The sequence below is a fragment of the Salvelinus fontinalis genome, chromosome 13 (genome assembly GCF_029448725.1).
Source record: "Salvelinus fontinalis isolate EN_2023a chromosome 13, ASM2944872v1, whole genome shotgun sequence".
In the NCBI taxonomy this organism is placed as follows: Eukaryota; Metazoa; Chordata; class Actinopteri; order Salmoniformes; family Salmonidae; genus Salvelinus; species Salvelinus fontinalis.
In genome coordinates this window covers 23,203,145-23,230,202 of record NC_074677.1, presented here as the reverse complement: position 1 = coordinate 23,230,202, position 27,058 = coordinate 23,203,145, and the positions used below count along the sequence as shown (strand labels likewise).

Below are 27,058 nucleotides of genomic sequence, written 5' to 3'. Positions count from 1 at the left end.
TCTTTGTGGACTCCATTTAATCACATCTGTTATAATTCCATGTTGCACAATCACAAATAATAATGAGGAAGGTACAAGAAATGAAGTAATGGCAAGTAACAGGGGAGGTTAGCATTTTTTGGTGGGTATGATATTTGTGCGTCTGTAACTTTCCCACTCATCATTATTGACGATTCATTCAGGACTATCCGTAATCATGGTAGCATCCACATTAATGTACATGTTTAGAAGTGTTTAGAAACATATGCTATTCTTTTTTACAATGTAAATGATTCCAAAGTGACACAATACATTATTTACTATTCATTTCTACTGGGCACTAAATAATCTGAAACACAACCAAAACAAACAGCAAATGCATCCAACAAATTTGTAGTGTCACAAGCTTGATGCAATCATTCCATGTTAGGAATATGGGACAAAATACTAAACTTTTGACTACTTTAATACACATATACAGTACCAGTCAAAAGTTTGGACACACCTAGTCATTCAAGGGTTTTTCCTAATTTTTTACTATTTTCTACATTGTAGAATAATAGTGAAGACATCAAAACTATGAAATAACACATATGGAATCATGTGGTAACCAAAAAAGTCTTAAACAAATATTTTATATTTCAGACACTTCAATGTATCCACCCCTTGCCTTGTTGATAGCTTTGCTGTCATTCCTAAACGGTTGACCCGATATGGATGATAATAACCTCAAATTAAAGCTGACAGTCTGCACTTTAACCTCAGCGCCATATCATTTCAAATTTAAAGTGCTGTAGTACAGAGCCAAAAGAAGACTAAATGCTTCACTGTGCCAATAATTACGGAGGGCTCTATGTTCTCATTCTAGTAGCCTGTGCACTCACTACCTGCTAATATTTTGAGAAAACCATCCCAAAAATACAAAACAAGTCCTGTGAATGTTAGAAAGAGCTTGGCATGGTATCTTATTTCCTTATCATCAAAATATTAATTCCTTAGAACATGTTGACCATGTTTAGCTTTGTGTAGAAGTGTAATTTTGATAACATCAACTTTATCGACATTAACAAAGGTGATTGCCATGTCTCCCATTGTAACGTTTTCTAGAAACAGCAGAAGTTGTCTGACTTGCTGTCGGTGCATTTGTACCTCCCCCGACTTTACTCGTCAACTTCCGCTTACAGTCGGCTACTTTCGCCTTACCACTCAAACGCGCCCAGTGTATCTGGAATCCACTCCGCTGTACATTTCTCATAATTCCTAAAATAGAAAGACTTTAATCAGTTAAAACATGCCTATCAAACAATTTGTTAGCAGTTATTGACCGCTGCAAACACAAACCGAGCTCATAAAAGGCCTCTAAAACGCTCATGTAACAATGATTGCGTTCTATTAAACATACTTCCCCTGCTGTTCTATATTTCTGTAGCTGTGTTGGCAGCATCTGTGCCCCCATGGGCAGGCTAGGTCAATAGTGGTACATGTGTTTGGCTTGTGCAGGTTGGAGCCTCAATGTGTCAGAGCACAGCATTGGCCAAGATGCTTAGCTTCAAGCCCTCGCTAGCTATTTGTGTCTGTTAAGAATCATGAGAACCACAAGGCAACATAAGGTTTGGTCAGAGGGTAATACTTCTGACTTACAGAGTTCCTTTTAGTAACAACCTAACCCTTTATATTCAAATAAATTAGATTTATTTCATTTTTTAATTGGAGGTTTAACCACTTCCAAGATCTCACCTAATTCATATGAGCATTAGGCTAAACCTGTGATAGAATTAAAGCTTTCTTACAATGGTCTTTGTGACAGTGAGGAATGTCCAAACAAACAGTTTCCCAGGTATTTTGTAATTGAGAGGTTGATCCCAATTGGCCTTGAGATGAAACACTACAACACATCACATGTGTGTTCATTTATCATAGCGTCACAGATGATTGTGTGAAATGTATATTTTCTTAACACTTGGAGATTAAAACAGTAATGCTTCGAGGGGAAGAAATATAGCTAGTCTATTCCAAAAACATCAGCTTGTGAGATTATGTAGTTCTCTTGACAAGCTTTTTCTAAATGACCAACAAGTTTTTCACCATGATGATGATGATAATGTGCGTTCTTGGGAAATTTTTAAAGAGCTTGGTAAAGATTCTTTAATTAGTTTATAAATATTTAATTATTTAATTCAGCATACAAAAAGACAGTATGTACATCCACTCAAGAGTGGTTCATAATAACACAGGATTATATGAGACCCATGTGTTCTGTTCACATGCTCTGAGCGTTAGGCTTTGGACTACCTGCATGTCAGACATTATAGGGATGATGTGCTGTTTCTAACACTGGGAGTTCTTTTTCCTTTTACTGAGGATGCACACAGAACTTTCTGTCTGCAGGCGAGTCCCCATTCGAGTTGAAGTGTCCACAGTTCAACACCAGTTACTAAAAAAGTTCCATGACTGAAAGTACTGGAAGTTCCCTTTGTGTGTTTTGTACCTTTTTCCTCTCTTTCTTTGCGTGTCTTTCTCTCTTGAAAAAACGAGTACCATTTGAGCAATAAAAAATATGGATCCTTCAGAACCCTTTGAATTCCGTGGAAACGGTGAACGTCAACATCAGAGCGTGACCAGAAGTACAAAAAAACAAACATCCAATATAATTTATTTTAATAAAGGTATATGAAAATAGACTTTTGATATCCAAGTATGGCAAGTGTAAGGAAAGAAAAAACCCTTGAGGACGGTGGTCTTCACGTAAACCGATAGGCATTGTCACAACACCCATTTGTCCACGTTCGTAAAAATGTTTAACTTTTTAGTCCTGCTTGTGGGTCAGGGTTTAGTAAAAAATGATGAACAAAAATGAACTGTTTCTTGTCAAAATATACATGCTAAAGCTTAAGACAAAAGTAAGGCATCTTGGAACCGTAGTGCTTTGGTTATCTGTTGCCCCAGCCCAGAGACTGGATGGATGAAGTAGACAACATGGACTCATTTGCAGACGTATCTCTCCACAATCCTCTCACACTTCTTACACGTGACATAGCAGCACCAGTGGTACTTGCAGTGGCAGCGTTCCACCAGCTTCTCTGTGTAGGGGTTGTAGCCTCGCCCACAGCACATCAGGTCGCAGCTATCGCTGCCGATGGACGTCTTGTTGCACTGCCTGGAATGGACAGAGAGAGCGAGTTAAAATTAGTCTTAATCCTTTTTTGCATCCATAAATGACACTGTCTGCTCCCAAACAAATGACAGAGAAACAAACCATTCTATTCACCGGTAATACATTTTGGTCAATGGAAAGCCCTCAAGGTCCCTAACATTTACACACATGCACGCCCACACACACACAGATACACACGGTCTCCCCAATGAATTCCCCGCTCAAACAACACCATTGATATTAGAATACTTCCTCTCTCAAATATCAACCCAAAAAAGTCCAACCCAAGCCTCACAAATGTATTGAAAGAGGGAGAGCTTGACAAACGCTTATTGTGCGTTCACCCAAACAATCTCCCACGTGTTTTTTCTGAGGGCAGCAGATGCTTCGCTTGGGACCCTTTAATTTCTTAAGCCCAGGGGTATCTTATGTGAGCAGAGAATAGCTCTATCATAAATCAGAGTGAATACACAGGGGAGCCCTCCCTCTATTTAACCCTCTCTCTCCACATAATTGCATTGATTTATAATAGCAGAGTGTTAATGGCCAGCGTGGTGGGAGACAGAGACACTAAGAGGATGGCTGAAGGCTGCTGACACAGAGGAGGGAAAAGGAGGGAAGGGGTGGTGGGTAGGGAGGGAGGGAGGGTGAGTCATTGGAATAAGTAGGACAGACTCCTCTTTTTTCTTTTTTTTAACCTTTTTCTTTTTGTTTATTTTTAGGGGGTGGATCCGCTTTAATATTGAGGATAGATTGTTGCTTCCATCAATGTAATTGTCTAAATCATTTCCAATCCCCCATATAATTTTTGGGTAAATATATATATATCCATATACATACATACATACACATACTGTACATACCCAAATATATATACATATATATATACACTGCTCAAAAAAATAAAGGGAACACTAAAATAATACATCCTAGATCTGAATGAATGAAATATTCTTATTAAATACTTTTTTCTTTACATAGTTGAATGTGCTGACAACAAAATCACACAAAAATGATCAATGGAAATCAAATTGATCAACCCATGGAGGTCTGGATTTGGAGTCACACTCAAAATTAAAGTGGAAAACCACACTACAGGCTGATCCAACTTTGATATAATGTCCTAATGTCCTGTAATGTCCAAGTCAAAATGAGGCTCAGTAGTGTGTGTGGCCTCCACGTGCCTGTATGACCTCCCTACAACGCCTGGGCATGCTCCTGATGAGGTGGCGGATGGTCTCCTGAAGGATCTCCTCCCAGACCTGGACTAAAGCATCCGCCAACTCCTGGACAGTCTGTAGTGCAACGTGGCGTTGGTGGATGGAGCGAGACATGATGTCCCAGATGTGCTCAATTGGATTCAGGTCTGGGGAACGGGCGGGCCAGTCCATAGCATCAATGCCTTCCTCTTGCAGGAACTGCTGACACACTCCAGCCACATGAGGTCTAGCATAGTCTTGCATTAGGAGGAACCCAGGGCCAACAGCACCAGCATATGGTCTCACAAGGGGTCTGAGGATCTCATCTTGGTACCTAATGGCAGTTAGGCTACCTCTGGCGAGCACATGGAGGGCTGTGCGGCCCCCCTAAGAAATGCCACCCCACACCATGACTGACCCACCGCCAAACCGGTCATGCTGGAGGATGTTGCAAGCAGCAGAACGTTCTCCACGGCGTCTCCAGACTCTGTCACGTCTGTCACATGTGCTCAGTGTGAACCTGCTTTCATCTGTGAAGAGCACAGGGCGCCAGTGCCGAATTTGCCAATCTTGGTGTTCTCTGGCAAATGCCAAACGTCCTGCACGGTGTTGGGCTGTAAGCACAACTCCCACCTGTGGACGTCGGGCCCTCATACCACCCTCATGGAGTCTGCTTCTGACCGTTTGAGCAGACACATGCACATTTGTGGCCTGCTGGAGGTCATTTTGCATGGCTCTGGCAGTGCTCCTCCTGCTCCTCCTTGCACAAAGGCGGAGGTAGCGGTCCTGCTGCTGGGTTGTTTCCCTCCTACGACCTCCTCCACGTCTCCTGATGTACTGGCCTTTCTCCTGGTAGCGCCTCCATGCTCTGGACACTACGCTGACAGACACAGCAAACCTTCTTGCCACAGCTCGCATTGATGTGCCATCCTGGATGAGCTGCACTACCTGAGCCACTTGTGTGGGTTGTAGACTCCGTCTCATGCTACCACTAGAGTGAAAGCATCGGCAGCATTCAAAAGTGACCAAAACATCAGCCAGGAAGCATAGGAACTGAGAAGTGGTCTGTGGTCACCACCTGCAGAACCACTCCTTTATTGGGGGTGTCTTGCTAATTGCCTATAATTTCCACCTTTTGTCTATTCCATTTGCACAACAGCATGTGAAATGTATTGTCAATCAGTGTTGCTTCCTAAGTGGACAGTTTGATTTCACAGAAGTGTGATTGACTTGGAGTTACATTGTGTTGTTTAAGTGTTCCCTTTATTTTTTTGAGCAGTGTATATACGTAAACATTCATACATATACACATACAGTTGAAGTCGGAAGTTTACATACACTTAGCTTGGAGTCATTTAATCTCGTTTTTCAACCACTTCACAAATTTCTTGTTAACAAACTATAGTTTTGGCAAGTCGGTTAGGACATCTACTTTGTGCATGACACAAGTCATTTTTCCAACAATTGTTTGCAGACAGATTATTTAACTTATAATTCACTGTATCACAATTCCAGTGGTTCAGAAGTTTACATACACTAAGTTGACTGTGCCTTTAAATAACTTGCAAAATTCCAGAAACTTATGTCATGGCTTTAGATGCTTCTGATAGGCTTATTGACATCATTTGAGTCAATTGGAGGTGTACCTGTGGATGTATTTCAAGGCCTACCTTCAAACTCAATGATGCTGCTTGACATCATGGGAAAATCAAAAGAAATCAGCCAAGACCTCAGAAAAATAAATTGTAGACCTCCACAAGTCTGGTTCATCCTTCGGAGCAATTTTCAAATGCCTGAAGGTACAACGTTCATCTGTACAAACAATAACACGCAAGTATAAACACCATGGGACCACGCAGCCGTCATACCGCTCAAGAAGGAGACGCGTTCTGTCTCCTAGAGATGAATATACTTTGGTGCGAAAAGTGCAAATCAATCCTAGAACAACAGCAAAGGACCTTGTGGAGATGCTGGAGGAAACAGGTAAAAAAGTATCTATATCCACAGTAAAACGAGTCCTATATCGACATAACCTCAAAGGCCGCTCAGCAAGGAAGAAGCCACTGCTCCAAAACCAGCATACAAAAGCCAGACTACGGTTTTCAACTGCACATGGGGACAAAGATCGTACTTTTTGGAGAAATGTCCTCTGGTCTGATGAAACAAAAATAGAACTGTTTGGCCATAATGACCACCATTATGTTTGGAGGAAAAAAGGGGGATGCTTGCAAGCCGAAGAACACCATCCCAACTGTGAAGCACAGGGGTGGCAGCATCATGTTGTGGGGGTGCATTGCTGCAGGAGGGACTGGTGCACTTCACAAAATAGATGGCATCATGAGCAAGGACAATTATGTGGATATACTGAAGCAACATCTCAAGACATCAGTCAGGAAGTTAAAGTTTGGTCGCAAATGGGTCTTCCAAATGAACAATGACCCCAAGCATACTTCCAAAGTTGTGGCAAAATGGTTTAAGGACAACAAAATCAAGATATTGGAGTGTCCATCACAAAGCTCTAACCTCAATCCTATAGAAAATGTGTGGGCAGAACTGAAAAAGCATGTGCGAGCAAGGAGGCCTACAAACCTGACTCAGTTACACAGTTACACCATTCAGGAGGAATGGACCAAAATTCACCCAACTTATTGTAATTTTTACGAGGATTAAATGTCAGGAATTGTGTAAAACTGAGTTTAAATGTTTTTGGCTAAGGTGTATGTAAACTTCCGACATCAACTGTACATACATACACATTCATATATACATGCATACATATGCACACTTTTTTAGAATATACCTTTATTATTCCCCGCAAACCCTACCACCCCTCCCACAATTGAAGTAAACTAATAAACAATAATACTTAGGCTTCTACCTTCAGTTTATACGTATTATACACATTTACAGACACAATCTATTTTACAATAGTTATATTGTCACTCCCTGACCTTAGTTATCTTTGTTTCTTTATTATTTTGGTTAGGTCAGGGTGTGACATGGGGGATGTATGTGTTTTGTCTTGTTTATGGGGTGTTTACTAGTCTAGGTGTTTGTATGTCTATGGTTGCCTAAATTGGTTCTCAATTAGAGGCAGCTGTTTATCGTTGTCTCTGATTGGGAACCATATTTAGGCAGCCATATTCCGTTGGGTATTTCGTAGGTTATTGTCTATGTATTGGTTGCTTGTGTCTGTACTTTATATATATAGCTTCACGTTCGTTTTGTTGTTTTGATTAGTTTGTTTAAGTGTTCTTCGTTTCGTGTTAAATAAATAGAAGAATGTATTCGTATCACGCTGCGCCTTGGTCCTCCTCTCTTCCTCCATACGACGAACGTGACATATATTATTGATTTTTTTGTCCTTCCTCTATTTCTGATGTCCATCCAGTTTGATTTCTATTTGTAACTGTGCTATTTCAACATTTCTGAACCTATATACATTTTACAGACCCTGTATGTTTTACATTGGTTTTCTTGTTGTTATTAGTCCCAACCTTCAGCTTCATTCAACCCCTCCCAACTTTCTCTTAACACCATCCATTTTGGATATCTATTTGCCATATATTTTTCAACTGTGCTGTGATTCTTCAGAAAAGTACTGAACCTTTCTATTCTCATAGCTTCTACAGATTGTAAATTAAAGATAAACATTTTTGCTAGAATAATTATTGTATTATTGATCGATTGACTATGACTTTTCAAATCACCCAGTATTGCTATCTGCAGCGTTAGTTCTTGGTAAATGTTGCAATTCTTCAGCCATTCCTGGACCTGTGACCAAAAACAAGCTACATGTGGACAGTACCAAAATAAATGATCTAATGACTGCCTCCTCGCAGCAAAATCTGCAGAACCGGGAAGATTGTATCCCCCATATACTGTATATATAACATTATATTGGTTGCAAGAATTTTGTATATTAATTTAAATTTGAAGTTTTGAATCCGGCGTTGTTTTGCGTGTCAATTCATGAACCATGTATGTAACGTCCTGACCAGAGTTCTTATGTGTTGTGCTTGTTTTAGTGTTGGTCAGGACGTGAGCTGGGTGGGCATTCTATGTTGTGTGTCTAGTTTGTCTGTTTCTGTGTTCAGCCTAATATGGTTCTCAATCAGAGGCAGCTGTCAATCGTTGTCCCTGATTGAGAATCATATATAGGTGGCTTGTTTTGTGTTGGGGATTTGTGGGTGGTTGTTTTCTGTGTCAGTGTTTGTGCCACACGGGACTGTGACGGTTAGTACGTTTGTTGTTTTGTATTTTGTCTAGTTTTCTTGTTATTAAATCATGGAAACTTACCACGCTGTACATTGGTCCTCCGATCCTTCTCGCCTCTCCTCGGAGGAGGAAGAGGAGGAAGAGCTAGACTGCCGTTACAATGTGCCATTGAATCGGTACATCAAATCTCTCCCAAACTATTTTGCAATTTATATGGCACAGCTGTCAATTCTTTGGTCCTTAAATGAAATTGGTATATATTTTTATTTATCACAATTTTCTTTAACCATTTCTGGTCTTTAATGCAGGGTCGACTGACAAGTTCCTTACTTTTTCCCCCTTCTACTTACCTCTTCCATGTTTGTGGTAATGCTGCAATTAGTTGGTTGTAATTTTGGGTAGAGCAGACATTTCCATATGTCTGTGTTAGCTGCATGTGTGACATAACTCCACCTGTTACGGCGTTCCTCTCTCTCTTCATAAGAAGAGGAGGTGTAGTGATCGAGCCAAGGCGCAGCGGGTTGTGAATACATGTTGAGTTTTATTTAACAGACAAAACGAAACAAACTATACTTGAAAAAAACTAACAAAATAACAAAACGATGTAGACAGACCTGAACAAACGAACTTACATATACACGAAGCACGCTGACACAGGAACAGACTACATAAACGCACGAACAAACTGAAACAATCCCGTATGGTGTAACATCGACACAAAAACAGGAGACAATCACCCACCAACAAACAGTGAGAACACCCTACCTAAATATGACTCTTAATTAGAGGAGAACGCAAAACACCTGCCTCTAATTAAGAGCCATACCAGGCAACCAAAACCAACATAGAAACAGATAACATAGACTGCCCACCCAAAACACATGCCCTGACCTAAACACATAAAAAAACAACATAAAACAGGTCAGGACCGTTACACCACCAGTCCTATTTATGATATAATTTACAAAAATTATACCTTTTTTTAATCGAAAAATACATTCTTTCTATCAATTATAAAAATATAAAAAGGTTTGGTATACTTCCACTTCTATGCCATCCAGCCCTGGAGTTTTCCCAGACTTAAAGGCTTTAATTGCATCATGAAGCTCCTCCTCTGTAATTTGGCCTTCACATGAGTCTTTCTGTACAGATGTTAATGTTACATTATTAATAGGAAACAAATCCATACAATTAGCTTCGATTAGTGGAGATGGAAGAGACTGAAACGAAAACATATTCTTAAAGTACTTTACTTCCTCTTTCAAAATATTGTTCAGTGAATCATGCGTGACTCCATCATCTGTAACAAGTTTCAATACATTTTTGGGGGTAGCATTTCTATGTTGAAGATTGAAAAAGAATTTGGTGCATTTATCCCCATATTCCATCCAGTTCGCTTTATTTTATAATATATTACACTGGATCTTTCTTGAAAAAGTTCCTCCATTTCTTTTTGTTTTTCCTCTAACTTATTCTGTGCCTCTATGGTACCGTTTTTATTGCTATCTAACTGTACTGTTAGTCCTTCAACTTCCTTTGTTAATATGGACTCTTTATCTCTAAATTGATTTTGTTTTATAGATGAGTACTGAATTGCATGGCCTCTAAAGGCACATTTAAATGTGTCCTATACAATAAGGGGATCTGCTGTACCTATGTTTTGTCGGAAAAAGTCAGTTATAAATTCTTCCGTCCTAGTTATAAACAAGTTATCATCCAGTAGGCTTTGATTAAATTTCCAATATCCTCGCCCATGTGGAAATTCAGAAAGAGTAATATATATATGCTAATTATGTGATGATCCGACCACATTCTGTCCCCTATCAACACATTTTAAACTTTTGGTGCCAGAGAGAATGACATAAGAAAGTAATCAAGACAACTACAGTAGCTTGATTAAGCCTCCGCCATGTATATCTCAGTAGGTCAGGGTATTTAAGCCTCCATATATCCACAAATTCCAATATATCCATGACATTCATGATTTCCTGAAGTGCCTGAAGGTGATAGTGTGTAGTGTGATTTCCTTTACGGTCCATAGAGGTATTTAAAACAGTATTATAATCTCCCACCATAATAGTAGAGTTGTGTATTGCTTGTAGAGTTGATAAATTCTTATATATATTTTCAAAGAAGCTTGGATCATCATTATTTATACCGTATAGGTTAATAAGCCATATCTGTTTATGGTCCAATAACATATTTAAAATAATCCATCTACCTTGAGGATCTGTTTGCACAATGTGCACATTTGGATCAAAATTACTGTTAATTAATATCATCACCCCTTTTTAATTTCTTTGCCTATGGGATAAATATATTTTGCCCCCCCCCCCAGTCCTTTTTCCACAAAACTTCATCTAAAATTTTTGAATGAGTTTCCTGTAAACAATAGATATTATATTCCTTCTCTTTTAGCCAGGTAAATACTGATTGTCTTTTCTTATTATCTGCTAAGCCATTACAATTATAACTGTCTATACTTATTTCACCACTTACCATAATGAGACACACGTTTCAATTCTGTTTATCAAAATATATGTCTGTAAACGTACCATTAACAACGAACATGATGATTGGGTGTCAATATAGCTGTACCATGATATTTGCATTGCTATTAAGTAAACATCCAATTGGTCCGCACTATTCCACCCACTAAAACCTCTCCTCATCCCGAGTTGGGTTGTCATCCCAATGCCCGGCAGACCACCTCCGCCCCCCCCGGATCCCATGGCCCCGAAGAGACAGGGACCCATCCTTCGAAAAGAACACAGTGCCACCCACAGAACAGAAGCAAATCAACCGCCAAATGCATTTCCATCGCCCTCACCTACATTTGTATTATATATAGCCATTTAAAAAATGTATATACTGAATATATACAGTATATTTAAAAAATCATGTTTATCTTATTTTACATAATTAGCTATTAATATTTGTAGTAATGTAGGTAATTTATGCAAAGGATTTTTACCTCTCACCAGTCTCGCCATTACCAAAATTACATTATGGCAAGCAATTATTATTTTAGCAAACAATTATTGTGATTCATCCTATATTGTCCCTAACATCTTTTACTCCCTCGCAGCAGTTGGGATACACACACACACACCCACACACTCATACACACTCAACCCCTTTCCCCCACAACAACCATAGACTCAGATTCTCAACAGTTGCACTATCCTAGAGCCCAACTCAAGAAAGGTTATTGATTTACGAATGCATATACAGTTGCAGCTGTATGAGAAGGCCTGCAAAACTGAGCAAAGAAATGGGGAGATTTGATTACCCATTGTCAGGTCCTAGGTGATGGAGGTCAGATATACCCCCTTCCCCTGAAACACCCACAACAACCATATTCTAAGCATCTCTCCGTGCAGTCAGACCTTTGATTTTGTGCCACCATGGCCACAATAATATGGCCCGTCTCTGAATGTCTGAGTGTGACCCCCTCCCCATGTGTTACTGCAGCTACTGTTGCCAGCACTGCCACTGCCTGGGTGGGGGCACCCCACCGGAATCCTCCCCGGCTAGGTACAAGGTCGTCAAGGTTCTCATTAGCAGCTTTGAGAATTTCCTTGTATATTATGCTCTCCCATCCTTACAATAATGGCCTTTGGGATGGGGCAATTAACAATATCTCTACACAGATTTGTTTTGTCAGGGAAAATCTGCCCTATCTGGTGCAAGTTAATGGATCAAAAGGACAGCACAGTCTGTTAACTCCACATCACTCTCACACAGCTGTCACTCACGGTCAGAGCTACTAATCTCATTCTGAATTAAAACACATCCTTTGATGGTGCCGTCACACGCAAGACTCACAGTGCTTGTTACCTTTGAGACACTGATCATTCCTCAGATCCGGGGATATTATTGAAATGTAACTTGTTATGCATTGCACTAAGACCGCACTCAGTCAGCTGTATAAGGAAATAAGCAAACAGGAAACCACTCACCCAGAGGCGGCACTCCTAGTGGCCGGAGACTTTAATGCAGGGAAACTTAAATCAGTTCTACCAAATCTCTATCAACATGTTAAATGTGCAACCAGAGGGAAAACAATTCTAGATGACCTGTAATCCACACACAGAGACGCGTACAAAGCTCTCCCTCGCCCTCCATTTGGTAAATCCGACCACAACTCTATCCTCCTGATTCCTGCTTTCAAGCAAAAAATAAAGCAGGAAGTACCAGTGACTCGGTCAATAAAAAAATGGTCAGATGAAGCAGATGCTAAACTACAGGACTGTTTTGCTATCACAGACTGGAACATGTTCCGGGATTCTTCTGATGACATTGAGGAATACACCACATCAGTCACTGGCTTTACCAATAAGTGCATTGAGGACGTCATCCCCACAGTGACTGTACATACATACCCCAACCAGAAGCCATGGATTACAGGCAACATTTGCACTGAGCTAAAGGGTAGAGCTGCCGCTTTCAAGGTGCGGGACTCTAACCCGTAAGCTTACAAGAAATCCTGCTATGCCCTGCGACGAACCATCAAACAGGCAAAGCGTCAATACAGGGCTAAGATTGAATCATACTACACTGGCTCCGACGCTCGTCGGATGTGGCAGGGATTAAAAAACTATTACAGACTACAAAGGGAAGCACAGCCGCGAGCTGCCTAGTGACACAAGCCTACCAGACGAGCTAAATCACTTCTATGCTCGCTTCGAGGTAAGCAACACTGAGGCATGCATGAGAGCATCAGCTGTTCCGGACGACTGTGTGATTCGCTCTCCGTAGCCGATGTGAGTAAGACCTTTAAACAGGTCAACATACACAAGGCTGCGGGGACAGACGGATTACCAGGACGTGTGCTCCGGGCATGTGCTGACCAACTGGCAGGTGTCTACACTGACATTTTCAACATGTCCCTGATAGAGTCTGTAATACCAACATGCTTCAAGAAGACCACCATAGTCCCAACACAAAGGCAACCTGCCTAAATGACTACAGACTCGTAGCACTCACGTCCTTAGCCATGAAGTGCTTTGAAAGGCTGGTAATGGCTCACATCAACACCATTATCCCAGAAACCCTAGACCCACTCCAATTTGCATACCGCCCAAACAGATCCACAGATGATGCAATCTCTATTGCACTCCACACTGCCCTTTCCCACTGGGACAAAAGGAACACCTATGTGAGAATGCTGTTCATTGACTACAGCTCAGCGTTCAACACCATAGTACCCTCAAAGCTCATCACCAAGCTAAGGATCCTGAGACTAAACACCTCCCTCTGCAACTGGATCCTGGACTTCCTGACAGGCCGCCCCCAGGTGGTGAGGGTAGGTAGCAACACATCTGCCACGCTGATCCTCAACACTGGAGCTCCCCAGGGGTGCGTGCTCAGTCCCCTCCTGTACTCCCTGTTCACCCACGACTGCATGGCCAGGCACGACTCCAACACCATCATTAAGTTTGCTGACGACACAACAGTGGTAGGCCTGATCAACGACGAGACAGCCTATAGGGAGGAGGTCAGAGACCTGGCCGGATGGTGCCAGAATAACAACCTATCCCTCAACGTAACCAAGACTAAGGAGATGATTGTGGACTACAGGAAAAGGAGCACCGAGCACGTCCCCATTCTCATCGACGGGGCTGTAGTGGAGCAGGTTGAGAGCTTCAAATTCCTTGATGTCCACATCAACAACAAACTAGATTGGTCCAAACACACCAAGAGAGTCGTGAAGAGGGCACGACAAAGCCTATTCCCCCTCAGGAAACTAAAAAGATTTGGCATGGGTCCTGAGATCCTCAAAAGGTTCTACAGCTGCAACATCGAGAGCATCCTGACCGGTTGCATCACTGCCTGGTACGGCAAATGCTCGGCCTCCGACCGCAAGGCACTTCAGAGGGTAGTGCGTACGGCCCAGTACATCACTGGGGCAAAGCTGCCTGCCATCCAGGACCTCTACACCAGGCGGTGTCAGAGGAAGGCCCTAAAAATTGTCAAAGACTCCAGCCACCCCAGTCATAGACTGTTCTCTCTACTACCTCATGGCAAGCGGTACCGGAGTGCCAAGTCTCGGACAAAAAGGCTTCTCAACAGTTTTTACCCCCAAGCCATAAGACTCCTGAACAGGTAACCAGATGGTTACCCGGACTATTTGCATTGCGTGCCCCCCCCCCCCCCCCCCCCCAACCCCTCTTTTACGCTGCTGCTACTCTCTGTTTATCTTATATGCATCGTCACTTTAACTATACATTCATGTACATACTACCTAAATGGCCCGACCAACCAGTGCCCCCGCACATTGGCTAACCGGGCTATCTGCATTGTGTCCCACCACCCGCCAGCCCCTCTTTTTACGCTTCTGCTACTCTCTGTTCATCATATATGCAGAGTCACTTTTACCATACCTACATGTACCGTACATACTACCTCAATAAGCCTGACTAACAGGTGTCTGTATATAGCCTTGCTACTCTTTTTTCAAATGTCTTTTTACTGTTGTTTTATTTCTTTACTTACCTACACACACACACACACACACATACCTTTTTTCCCCGCACCATTGGTTAGAGCCTGTAAGTAAGCATTTCACTGTAAGGTCTACACCTGTTGTATTCGGTGCACGTGACAAATCAACTTTGATTTGATTTGATTTTCTATGATTACAGAACACATTCTAATCCTACAACGAACATCACTATAGGACACTTGTAAAGGACAACTTTCTACAGAAGAGGCGCCCAACATTTCTGTCCCTAACTGAGTAGGCTTCATATTTGCTGCTACTCCACTCCAGATATTATCAAAGGGCAGTGGTGGAAAAAGTACCCAACGGTCATACTTAAGAGATACCTTAATAGAAAATTACTCAAGTAAAAGTAAAAGTCACCCAGTAAAATTCTACTTGAATAAAAGTCTAAGTATTTGGTTTAAAATATATTTAAGTATCAAAGGTAAAAGTATAAATAATTTCCAAATCCTAATATTAAGCAAACCAGATGGCACCATTTTCTTGTTTTTTATTTATTTACAGAAAGCCACGGGCACACTCCAACATTCAGACATAATTTACAAATGAAGCATGTGTGTTAAGTGAGTCCACCAGATCAGAGGCAGTAGGGATGACCAGGGATGTTCGGTTGATAAGTGCATGAATTTGACTATTTTGACTATTTGTCCTGCTAACCGTTCAAAATGTAACGAGTACTTTTTGGTGTCAAGGAAAATGTATGGAGAAAATAGTACAATATTTTCTTAAGCGAAGTAAAAGTAGTCAAAAATATAAATAGTAAACTACTTAAGTAGTACTTTAAAGTATTTTTACTTAAGTACTTTACACAACTGTCAATGGGGTCAAAGCTATCCATGGCGAGGAGTAGTGAGATTAGAATTCACTTGAAGAGTAAACACAGATAAGGCCATCCTGAAGTGTGCACCACTGAACATGGCTCCGTCTGGGTATCCCACTAGCTCTTGTGGAGTGTCTAGGGATCGTGGGGGTGAGGAGTATGGTGCTGTGATGAGGCCATGTGATGGCGAGGAGGAGGTGTGGGATGGGGCGGTTAAAACATCCCTAGACCTCTGGGACCCTCTTGGAAGCACACACCACACTGCACATCAGTGTCACACGTCCCCTTGCAGACTGCCACCAACGATTGCAGGAGGCTGATGGTGCCTTAAGACTCGGCATAAAGGACTAAATAGTGTACATGCTATAGACCACGTGTGGTGGGACCATTATCAGCTTGGGGGCAGCAAATGCATGGAGCACATTGAGTGCACCTGACACGTAATATGTCTTCAGGTTACAGTATCTGTTAAGTGGCCTGCTGCTCAGTAGCTCAGGGCTAGGCACATGACACTTGACATTTGGACTATAGCTGGCATAGTAAAGAGACATTTGCATTAATTGTTTTCAATGGTCCACATAGTCTGCATTTCCAGCTCCAAGAGCTGCCAACCACAAAACCCTACTCCGTTTTCCATTTGTCATACGTCTTCTGCAGTCCAAAACCAAATAGCAGAGATTCAGGAATATGCTGCTAAAATGGATACCCATGGCAAAAGATGCGAAAGGCAGAAAATCCACTAGACTGCCAAAGATGGCTAGCACATTTTTGTAGAAGGGGGTTGGCCACCTCTCTCTATATCTGGCCCTTACCTCAGACAAAGAAAATGTCCCTTACTTTCCGCTAAGTTCTCACAGTTGTCAGACCAACAACATGCAACATATATTTAAGCAATAAGGCCTGGGGGGGTGTGGTATATGGCCAAGGCTGCATGACTCAATGCGGAGTGCCTGGATACAGGCCTTAGCCGTGGTATATTGGCCACTTACCACAAACCCCCGAGGTGCATTATTGCTATTATAAACTGGTTACCAACATAATTAGAGTAGTATAAATAAATATTTTGTCATACCTGTGGAATATGGTCTGATATATCACGGCTGTCAGCCAATCAGCATTCAGGGCTCGAACCAACCAGTTTCTAATTCCTATTAAAACACTTCAGATGAATAGAGAGTCTTATTCTATCTTTGGGGACCATTACCTCTCAAATCGATATCAGCTGAATGCACTCAGGCCCTAAGAATAACCGCATTACTCACCCCTGTCTGATTGCAACACAAGGGCCCAAGTCACAACGGTCATGTCAGGGACACGTGCTCAGACATACCACAGACAGGCCAATCTCCGGGACCACTTCTTTGTCAGAGATTCTTAAAACAAAATGGTGTCTGCCACCAGAGTTTTGCAAAAGAGGAGCTCTGATTTTATACGTTCCTACAGTATATACTTCCACAATGTGACACCCATAACACCCTGCTTTTATAAACACACACACACACACACACACACACACACACACACACACACACACACACACACACACACACACACACACACACACACACACACACACACACACACACACACACACACACACACACACACCTATTGTAACAGTCTCACCTGTCCTGGGTGCCAATGGAGCCGAGCTTGTCGTTCTTGGCGCAGAAGTCCGGGGAGCTCTGCAAGTAAACCAGCTCGTTCTCCCTGACGGGCCTGATGTCGATGTCCTTGGGGACCAGCTGCTTGCGCGTACCCATGGGTCTGTGCACCACCTTGGTGGCTGACAGGTACTTGGTCTTCAGGTCCATGGCGATATCCTTTAGGTCCTGCAGGCCTCTCCAGCAGGTCCGTATGGAGCAAGAGCCAGACACACCATGACACTTACATTTCATCACCAGCGCATCCCTCAGGGCCTGGGGGAGAAATAGAGGATGTGAATGTCAAAAACTGTTACTACTGAGGTTGATGCTATGGCAGAAAATACGTCAAATATTCTACAAAGGCATTATAAATTACAAGAGTTATAAATGTACATGCTCATATGTAGGGCTGTTACAGTGACCGTATTACCAACAGTGAGTATATCCGTGATCTGCGTGTGTAACTACCTGTCTCCCCACTTCACTGTTGTGCAGGTGCATCAGCTTGTTGGCGTGGGAGCCTGCCTTCTTCATCTTCATGGGGGCGTCAGAGAACTTGGAGCCCATGACCAGGCCGTAGTGCAGGTTGTCTGCACAGCCGCCCCAGCGGTAGCCTGGCTCAGGGATCTCTCCGGGGATGGGGCCACATGAACACAGCCGCAGGTCCCCCGATGTGCACGCCCGTGCGATGTTGTGACTGATGGCTGCCGCGGACAGGGCGTACACGAACGCTGACTCCCTCGTGCCTGTTGAGAACAACAAGACAAATCCTTGTAAGTGATTGAACTGACTTCTGTAGATGAACTGTTATTGTTTTTCATTCATGTAACCTTCATTTAACCCTAACCTGTACCCTTAGTGAGGGTGACATGAAAAAGTCACTAGACACATATGGTTATACAGCCAGAGTGAATAATATGGATGTTATAAAGTGAGTGTACAAAACATTAGGAACATGCTCTTTCCATGACAGACTGACCAGGTGAATCCAGGTGAAAGCTATGCTCCCTTATTGATGTCACTTGTTTCATCCACTTCATTCAATGTAGATGAAGGGGATGAGACAGGTTAAAGAATGATTTTTAAGCCTTCAGACAATTGAGATATAGATTGTGTATGTGTGTCATTCAGAGTGCCTTTGAACGGAGTACCGGTTTGAGTGTGTCAGGAACTGAACCGCTGCTGGGTTTTTGAAATCAACAGTTTCCTGTGTGTATCAAGAATGGTCCACCACCCAAAGCACATCCAGCCAACTTGACACAACTGTGAGAAGCATTGGAGTCAACATGGGCCAGCATTCCTGTGGAACACTTTCGACGCCTTGTAGAGTCCATGCCCCTGATGAACTGAGGCTGTTCTGAGGCCAAAAAGGGGTGGGGGGGGTGCAACTTAATATTGGGAAGGTGTTCCTAATGTTTCGTACACTCAGTGTATAGGTAATGAAGTGTGTACACACAGAGGGCATATATGTCAATGCTGGATGATGGAGGTAGGAGACAGGAAGAAAGAACCATTCATGCCATCAAAGACATCCCTGTATGAAGAAGAGCATTCGTCTAGAGTCTGCCAGGGGCTTCTTCAGACTGGTCTAACAGTTGACAGATGGAGCCTGTCTTCTCCTGAGGCGCATCATCGTGGAGCTATCTCACTAAACCTTTGATTAGAAGCCAGCTCTTTGTTGTGGGATTTTTACATCTTCACCTAAACTCAGTAAAACTGGAACTGGCATTGGCTCTGTCTGGCTCAGCAAAGATCCTTTTAGCAATGTTAATGAACCCATCAAAGTACAAGTCCAGAACACGGAAAGACTCTCAAAACACTGCAAGGAGTGTGCATTCAATGAAACGAGGATTGATAGAAAAAATGTCGGCATATTACTAATGCTTTGTACTGAAGGGAGCAACTAAGAGCCTGCCTAGTCATAAGAAGTATGTTCCGCAGAGATTGCTGGCAATATTTCACATCATGCTTTACTATAGAAAAACAGATGCATGTAGGTAATGTATGCCGTAAAAAGGATTTAAAACTGAGAAGGATGAGATGCCACAAAAAAAGATATCTAGATCCCTTCTAATAGTCACTGTCCAACTCAATACTATATCTTACATAGTGGAATCTATTGTGCAACAGAAAAGGCACTACTATTTTTATTTTTTTAATTAACCTTTATAACCAGTTAAGATCCACTGAGGTTAAAAACCTATTTTGTGAGGGCGACCTGGCAAGAAGGAAATACAGGGAAATAGCAGTTTACATAAAATATTACAACAAAAAAATACAAAATACACACAAAAGACAGAGTCACAAGTTACAGATACATTTGAAGATTATCTGTAACTAAGCAATGAAGACTACCACATCAAGTACTTGGAATTTAAAGAGAAGAGCTTTGTAGCACAGATATTATGGGGGTGAGTGGCTAGGGTGATAGTGGATGATTTTCTTTCTTTCAAGGGGACACAAAGAAGAATGGTATCCTTTGCTGGTCACAGTGAGCACTGCCCTCAGAGCACAAAAGACCACCAAGGACGATAATTAAAGCTTTAAACTCTCTCTTGTAAATAATCTCCTGCGACAGTTAGATTAGATTTTTGAATACCACCAAGGACACAGAGTTTCTACTGTGCTAATCATTTGGTCAGAGATGATCACTCCTAGTTCGTTTGAAAAAAACGTATAGTTTGCACACCTAGCACAATGGATCTCACACCACCATTTCAGTCAATAGATCTTCACATAGTTTACTCCAGTATTCTGGAGTTGATTTCCTTATTTTACGCCTAGTTCTAACCACCATAAATAGTAGATTGTGACCAGTAGGCCTACCTCTGTCAAGGTCCGGTCGATACCTTAAAGAGTCACTGGGGATATCAATAGAGGAACAGTTCCAGCGCATGTCAGCGAAGGTCTTCTGGCAGGTCTTCTTGACCTCGCGTGCTGCAGCGATGATGGTCTGCATGAGCTCCAGGTTGCTCCGACACAGCTGGGCTTGTGACGACACCAGGCCCGGCAGCAGCTTGCAGTGGTGGGTCTGGTTGATGTGTAAGGACACAGGTGTGTGTGATAGGGCCCTGTAACAGAAACAGACATGCAAAAGCCAATACAAGGTCATTTTCTTACTTATGCCATATACTGAGCCACATGTTTTCAACCATTCAAACACATAATGAGAGCTGTTTGGAATGGGGAACATTTCTGGCATTTGAACCACTTGACTTGACTACAATGGAAATGCCAATGGAAATCTCTCAAGATGTCACGAACAGGTTAAACATAACAGACCACAGCTTGGCATCAGGTTATTCTCCTGATTCAGTTCACTAGAGGAGGTTCCAGAACATGCCAAACAATTTATTCATCATAGGCAAAAAGCCAAATCTGACGGCGCTACATCTATTCATCTATCATCATTTACATTCTTCATTGGTTTAAAGGATTTTATTTGACCCGAGACTTTACTGTGACATAAGTCATCTGAATGTGGAAATCTAAAAGGGGGGCACACATACTTTGTTTTCACTTAGACTGAATAGAAGATTAGTTCATAGAAAAACCACCAGAGAACCTGGTCAGTCAGTCAATTCCTGATCTCTGTTTTCTATGTCTTGCAGGAGCACTGCGAGAGAGAGAGAGTTCCGTGAGAACCAGCCATTGCCTCCTGCACCTTGGCCTGTTTGGGATTAGGAGGAATAGGGCGGCCACTCCATGCCTAATGATAAGCTGTGACACCCCTGTGCTCCTGTAATCCAGCGCTCACAAGTGTTTATGGTCCCATCTGGTTCACATCCAGGCCCTGTAGCAATATCAAGGCTGGGAGAGACCCTTTCTACGATAGGATTTAGTACAATGTCATGCAATCCCCAATCTCACTCTCTCTCTCTGAGGCACATTTGCTGCTCAACGGTTATAGCCTAGAGAAATATTAACAACTCACTCATATAGGTTTCAGATGCTACAGATGCTAAATAACCATTCCAAATCATGTGCAGGCTTAAAATGTCCATTAATCTATGAACAGAATACAAATATTACCAAAATCACTAAAGAAGAGTGTGCAAAGCTGTCATCAAGGCAAAGGGTTTGAAGAATCTCAAATATAAAATATATATTGATTTGTTTTAACACTTTTTTGGTTATTACATGATTCCATATGTGTTATTTCATAGTTTTGATAGAGAAAAACCCTGGAATGAGTAGGTGTGCCAAAACTTTTGACTGGTACAGTATATATATATATACAAAAGTATGTCGACACCCCTTCAAATTAGTGGATTCGGTTATTTCAGCCACACCCGTTGCTGACAGGTGTATAAAATCGAGCACACAGCCATGCAATATTCACAGACAAACATTGGCATTAGAATGGCCTTACTGAAGAGCTCAGTGACTTTCAACGTGGCATTGTCATAGGATGCCACCTTTCCCTGGTCAACTGTAAGTGCTGTTATTATGAAGTGGAAACGTCTAGGAGCAACAATGGCTCAGCTGTAAAGTGGTAGGCCACACAAGCTCACAGAACGGGACCGGCGAGTGCTTTGTGGCAACAGTTTGAGGAAGGCCCTTTCCTGTTTCAGCATAACATTCTGACTAGACCGGGTGCACACGTGCTTCAATGTGCATGTTCATTTTGTCCGCCCACACCAGACGCGAATGGGACACACAGGTTGAAATATCTAAACGAACTCTGAACCAATTATATTAATTTGGGGGGAGGTTTAAGAACATTTAAAGCAATTTAGCTAGATAACTTGCTGTTGCTAGCTAATTTGTCCTGGCATATAAACATTGGGTTGTTATTTTACCTGAAATGCACAAGGTCCTCTACTCTACAAGGTCTTCTACTCTACTGACAATTAATCCACAGATAAAAGGGTAAACCGAGTTTGTTTCTAGTATCTCCTCGTTCAGGCTTCTTCTTGGACTTTATATGGCGGTTGGAAACCAACCACCGACTGGACTGGAGTGTGGATCTCAGTTCATCTTTCAATCACCCACATGGATATATGCTCCTAAAAACCAATGAGGAGATGGGAGAGGTGGGACTTGCAGTGCGTCAAGCGTCACAAATAGAACTTAGTTCTATTTTAGTGCCTGGCGATGCAGACCAACTCCATATTAATTCAATGAGCAGGTGTCCACATACTTTTGGTCATGTAGTGTATATATATATATTTCTTTTCATTTTTGGAAATGTATCTTCCAGTTGCTCATCCCTGCTGTAGAGCATTCATTTTCCAATCTCTAATTCCAGTTCAAATCTTCTTATTAACATTCACCAGGGAACAAATTGAGAACCTAATTTAATAGGTACTCAGTCCTCAAACTAAAACACACAACCTGCCTTTCTTTTTACCCACATACACAATATGGCAAAAATGTTCATCTTTAGATGGACAATAAAGTTCTATTATATTCTGTTATATTCTATAACAGATTAAGAATCAATAAAGTAAAAAACGAGAAGGATTTGGAGAGACCCATCTTCTGTACAACATAGTGCACAATAAAGGGAAAATGCAGACACAAAAATGAGGAAAGAAAAGGTCCTTACAGCCATTTGATGCCGGAGCAGATCTGGGACAACAGCAGAATGGTAAGCAGACAGAGCGGGAGGGTGTTAGACATTTTCTTCATGATGATAATGTTCCAACTTAGAGATGACGGTAATGCAGGTGAATGTTGGCTTCTAGGCTCTTCTAGATGCAATCACAAGTCAACTGTCATGGCACCGTCTCACCCTCTATCCCCTGTTTGGTGGAATAGAAAAATGCACCATTAAAATGCACCTCCAGTGAGAATCTCACATTTAAAAGTTCATATTCTGTTAACTCATACCCAAATAATGTTGTTGACTCATCCTATACTCATATATGTGGCCAAAGCATAAATTGGAGAAGAAGAAAAAACACCTCAAACTTGTATCTCGAACAGACATAAGATTGTTCTATTTCCTCATAGAGGATTATCTCATCCTCCTGAGGAGGATGAGCTGGCCTTTCAGCGGTCTATTTGCGTGAATATTTTGAATGACCAGAATATGCCCACACCATTCCCACACAGAAAAGCTTCCTTTTAACATAATTAACTACAAAAAAATTGTGAGGAAAACTATTTTACTCATATTGTCATTAATTATAGGTCATATTTGTATAAATCTGGAAACACTGGACAGTTACTTTAAAGCAACATTCCACAGAAAATATTCAAAACAAAATGTCAAAAGATAATCTATACTATATTGGTTTTATTTATTGTCACATTTTTTAAAATATAGTGGAAAAGTAATAGAGAAATCTAAAACTCTATTTCAATAAATTATGGAAGCCTCTTTCCCACTGCAACAACACCAAGACACATATTGAGCATAGCAAATTTTATAGCAGCACATAAACTTTGCTGAGTTTGCTCATAAATTTCAATGATCCTTTTGGGAAACGCTAATCATGTAAGTTACATAAACTCTCGCGAAAGTTTACAGAATCTCAAAAATTCTCTGAAAAATTCTCACAATTGAAAAAAGGTTACCTTCCCAAAAGTGCTACCCTCCCACAGATGCCCAACTACGGCCAATTCTGCACTAAATATCCTGTATATATATGTTTGGTTTTGTTTGTTTTTACAAATGAGCAATTAAAATGTAACTTAGGCTAGGTAGGATATAACCACAAACTGAACTGTAATTTCTACTTAACTTTGTAGGATGATCAGTGGAAGGCTACAACAAACAAGCACAGTAAAGCCTCCAGCAGACACGGTTTTTAGGCCTACATGGCATTACCTGCATCAGATAGGGCTATTTATTGTCCATGTGAATCTCAGAGCTTTACATATAAGCATAAAACAAAACACTCTGACTGATTGTAGTGATATTTACAGTGGGAAGAGTAGTTGCTTAATAATTCGTATAACCACAAACAATAAGACATATATCAATATTATCACCAGGGCCAAATATTCACAAGCATCATTAACCATGTGTGTAATGATGATCCATCCAAGTTTATAGACCCGTTTCGAGTTGTCATCTAAATTGGGTTAGGACTATATGCTGTACAGGAGCGTAACAAGACACGTAGGAAATGTAAACTAAAACGCATGAGGTAGCCTATACGCGCTAGCAATCAACCATCAATTTAGACTAGAGAAGAAAATCCGATTCTACATTGTTAACATTTCTTTAACATTGACATTAACATTTCACTACCTGACCCCTACAGTTGTGGTAGCGAGTTAGTAGCCTAGTTATATTAATCCCGAGCTCCCATTAAATGTTTACATATGGTGCATTGGGTTTATGCGAGAGAAACGTCTCTATACATGCATAGGGTAAATTGGGATTTGTGTGGGGTGAACTGTCAATTAAATTGTTGTTTTTTCCATGATCATCTTGAACAAATATCAATGAAATTCCCATGTCAGCCACTCAACCTTAAAGCGGTGGAACTTTTTTCCACATCGTTCTCTTTCAATTTCCCACACGAATGCATGTTTGAAGCTGTCTTCTTGTTTCTACGCCTTCTATTTCTATTCAGTCCCTGTGGGAACGGGAGGAAAATTCAAAAAGGCACTTGCACAGCTGAGTTATCTTTGTTGCAGGTGCATGTTAACAACTGAATAACATGAAAAGGAAAGAGAAACCCGCACACTGCTCTTGTTAGCATCACTGTTCTTTATTAAGCTCTACTTATCGACTTCAAGGCCTTCGTCAGAGCTTTTTCGTCTGAGCTTTTTTTGCGAGGCAAATAAAATGAAGTTAAAGTTCAAATGCAAATACTTTGAGTCACGTTCAACTTCATGAAGTGGCCTGTCGAGTCGTTATTCCAACAATATATTGGATACAATCTATCCAAACTACAAGGGTAGAACTTGATAAAATATAAGCTTTAAATAGCCTAACTCGTGTTAAAACAAGCTTTAAAACAACAACAAAAATAAGAATGTTATCGATAACTTTAGACTATGATAGTCATGTCATGAAAAACTATGCCATTGCTCCTCACCTTTAATGATGATTAAGTATCAATTCCGTGTAGCCTAATATCCTTTTCAATTCAATATCTTCCACAAACACGTATAAATCCACAATTTCGTAATTCGAATGAATCCCAAAAAGAGGAAAGCATCGTTTACTCCCCAGCAGCAGCGGCTCTCTTCTCTCGCAGGTTCTTCAGGGTGGTGTGTCTCGAGCTGCTGAATGTGTCTGGCTCTTGGCAGTTGGGCAGCCTCAACTCATAAGTACTCCTGCACGGCTTTGATCTCACTGGTGATGTCAGGCACACTTAGCATAACAAAGCGCGTTGGATTTGGAATTCCAAGGAAAGGGGTAAAATACTCATTGTCCAATCTTGTTCGACACATGATAGACAATTGTGTTATAGGTGATGTTTGTTATATATATTTTTTGCAGTATTATTTTCGAGGTTGCCCACAACAATAGCCTAACGCTCACAATAATGATGATAATATATAACATAAATCACGAATAATAACATGTAGGCTATTTTTATTATGGTTATTATAATTATGATTATTATGGTTATTGTTATGTGTTTTATTATTATTATTATTGTTGTTGTTATTGTTATCATTATTGTTATTAATTAATTAGCCTATTATTCTTATATTGTATTATATTATACTATCATTACCTTCATTGGGCCTATTGTTTTCTTATCAGCATCACCTATCTAATTAAAAACTGATTTTAATTTATTATTTAACTTCTATATGCTGAGTTTTGTTAAATATATTCGATAATAATAAACAAAATATTGAAAATATGTAACGCGCATATGATTCCGCCATGGTCACCTCGTAATTTTTTACAAGCAAGACAGGTAACTATTGCTTTATAGTTTCTCTTCATAGCTTCATGTTCCCATGCATCGCCATGTACATTTTATATACCTAGCTCTCTCTGCTCACTTCGCCACCTGCAGAGAATTCCGTAACGCTCAGTGCTCTCCCCGCAGTAAAACAACCACATACCCACGATCCTTAATAACCATGCATTTAAGACACATTCATTAAGAATGTTTCCACTGTTAACACTGTTCCAGTGTGTTGTCTGACAGAGCGGGAACCCCCGCCGGTAATTAGTGCGGGTGTTTGTTTTTATGGAGGAAAAAACTTTATGAGAGAAAGGAGAGGAGGACAAAGTATAGGCTACCTATAGGCTACAATTCAAGTTCAGAAAGCTTGGTCCAAATGACTCAGATTAAAAAGAGGGATGGTATTTTATTAAACTGGCTTAACCAGCCCATAATTTAATTAATTCATTAATAATTTAACATTTATATTGAACGTTATTATTCTTTCAATTACTCAAACGTATTTATTCAAAAAAATCTGGACAGCAGTTATGTTATGGGACACTTTACCAAATAGTGTATAGGCCTTAAACAATGTTGAACACCTGATACAGTCTTTGTAAAAACAAAAGACAAGCTGGAAAAGTATTTTTATGATATATATGAATTAAAGCAAGACCACAGTTATTCAGATTTGCCGGGCTTTCTGTTTCACTGGGGTATA

General features: G+C 41.0%; 1 protein-coding gene across 1 annotated transcript; it reads right to left on the bottom strand.

Moving 5' to 3' along the window:
* LOC129868277 (protein Wnt-11-like) lies at nt 1–25,715 on the bottom strand. Its single transcript, XM_055942104.1, has 6 exons — nt 25,525–25,715; nt 23,076–23,271; nt 20,351–20,595; nt 17,993–18,270; nt 17,505–17,797; nt 1–3,136 (listed from the first exon to the last, which is right to left on the bottom strand). The coding sequence occupies exons 2-6, from the start codon at nt 23,156–23,158 to the stop codon at nt 2,962–2,964; spliced, it is 1,074 nt and encodes a 357-aa protein (XP_055798079.1). The 5' UTR covers nt 23,159–23,271; nt 25,525–25,715; the 3' UTR covers nt 1–2,961.
* Nucleotides 25,716–27,058: the final 1,343 nt, after the last annotated feature.

Coding starts and splice junctions, on each gene's coding strand:
- LOC129868277 (XM_055942104.1), bottom strand. CDS start 23,158: ATGAAGAAAATGTCTAACACCCTCCCGCTCTGTCTGCTTACCATTCTG. Junction 18,271..20,350: donor TCGACCGGACCTTGACAGAG/GTAGGCCTACTG, acceptor TGTTCTCAACAG/GCACGAGGGAGTCAGCGTTC. Junction 17,798..17,992: donor ACAGTGAAGTGGGGAGACAG/GTAGTTACACAC, acceptor TTTCTCCCCCAG/GCCCTGAGGGATGCGCTGGT.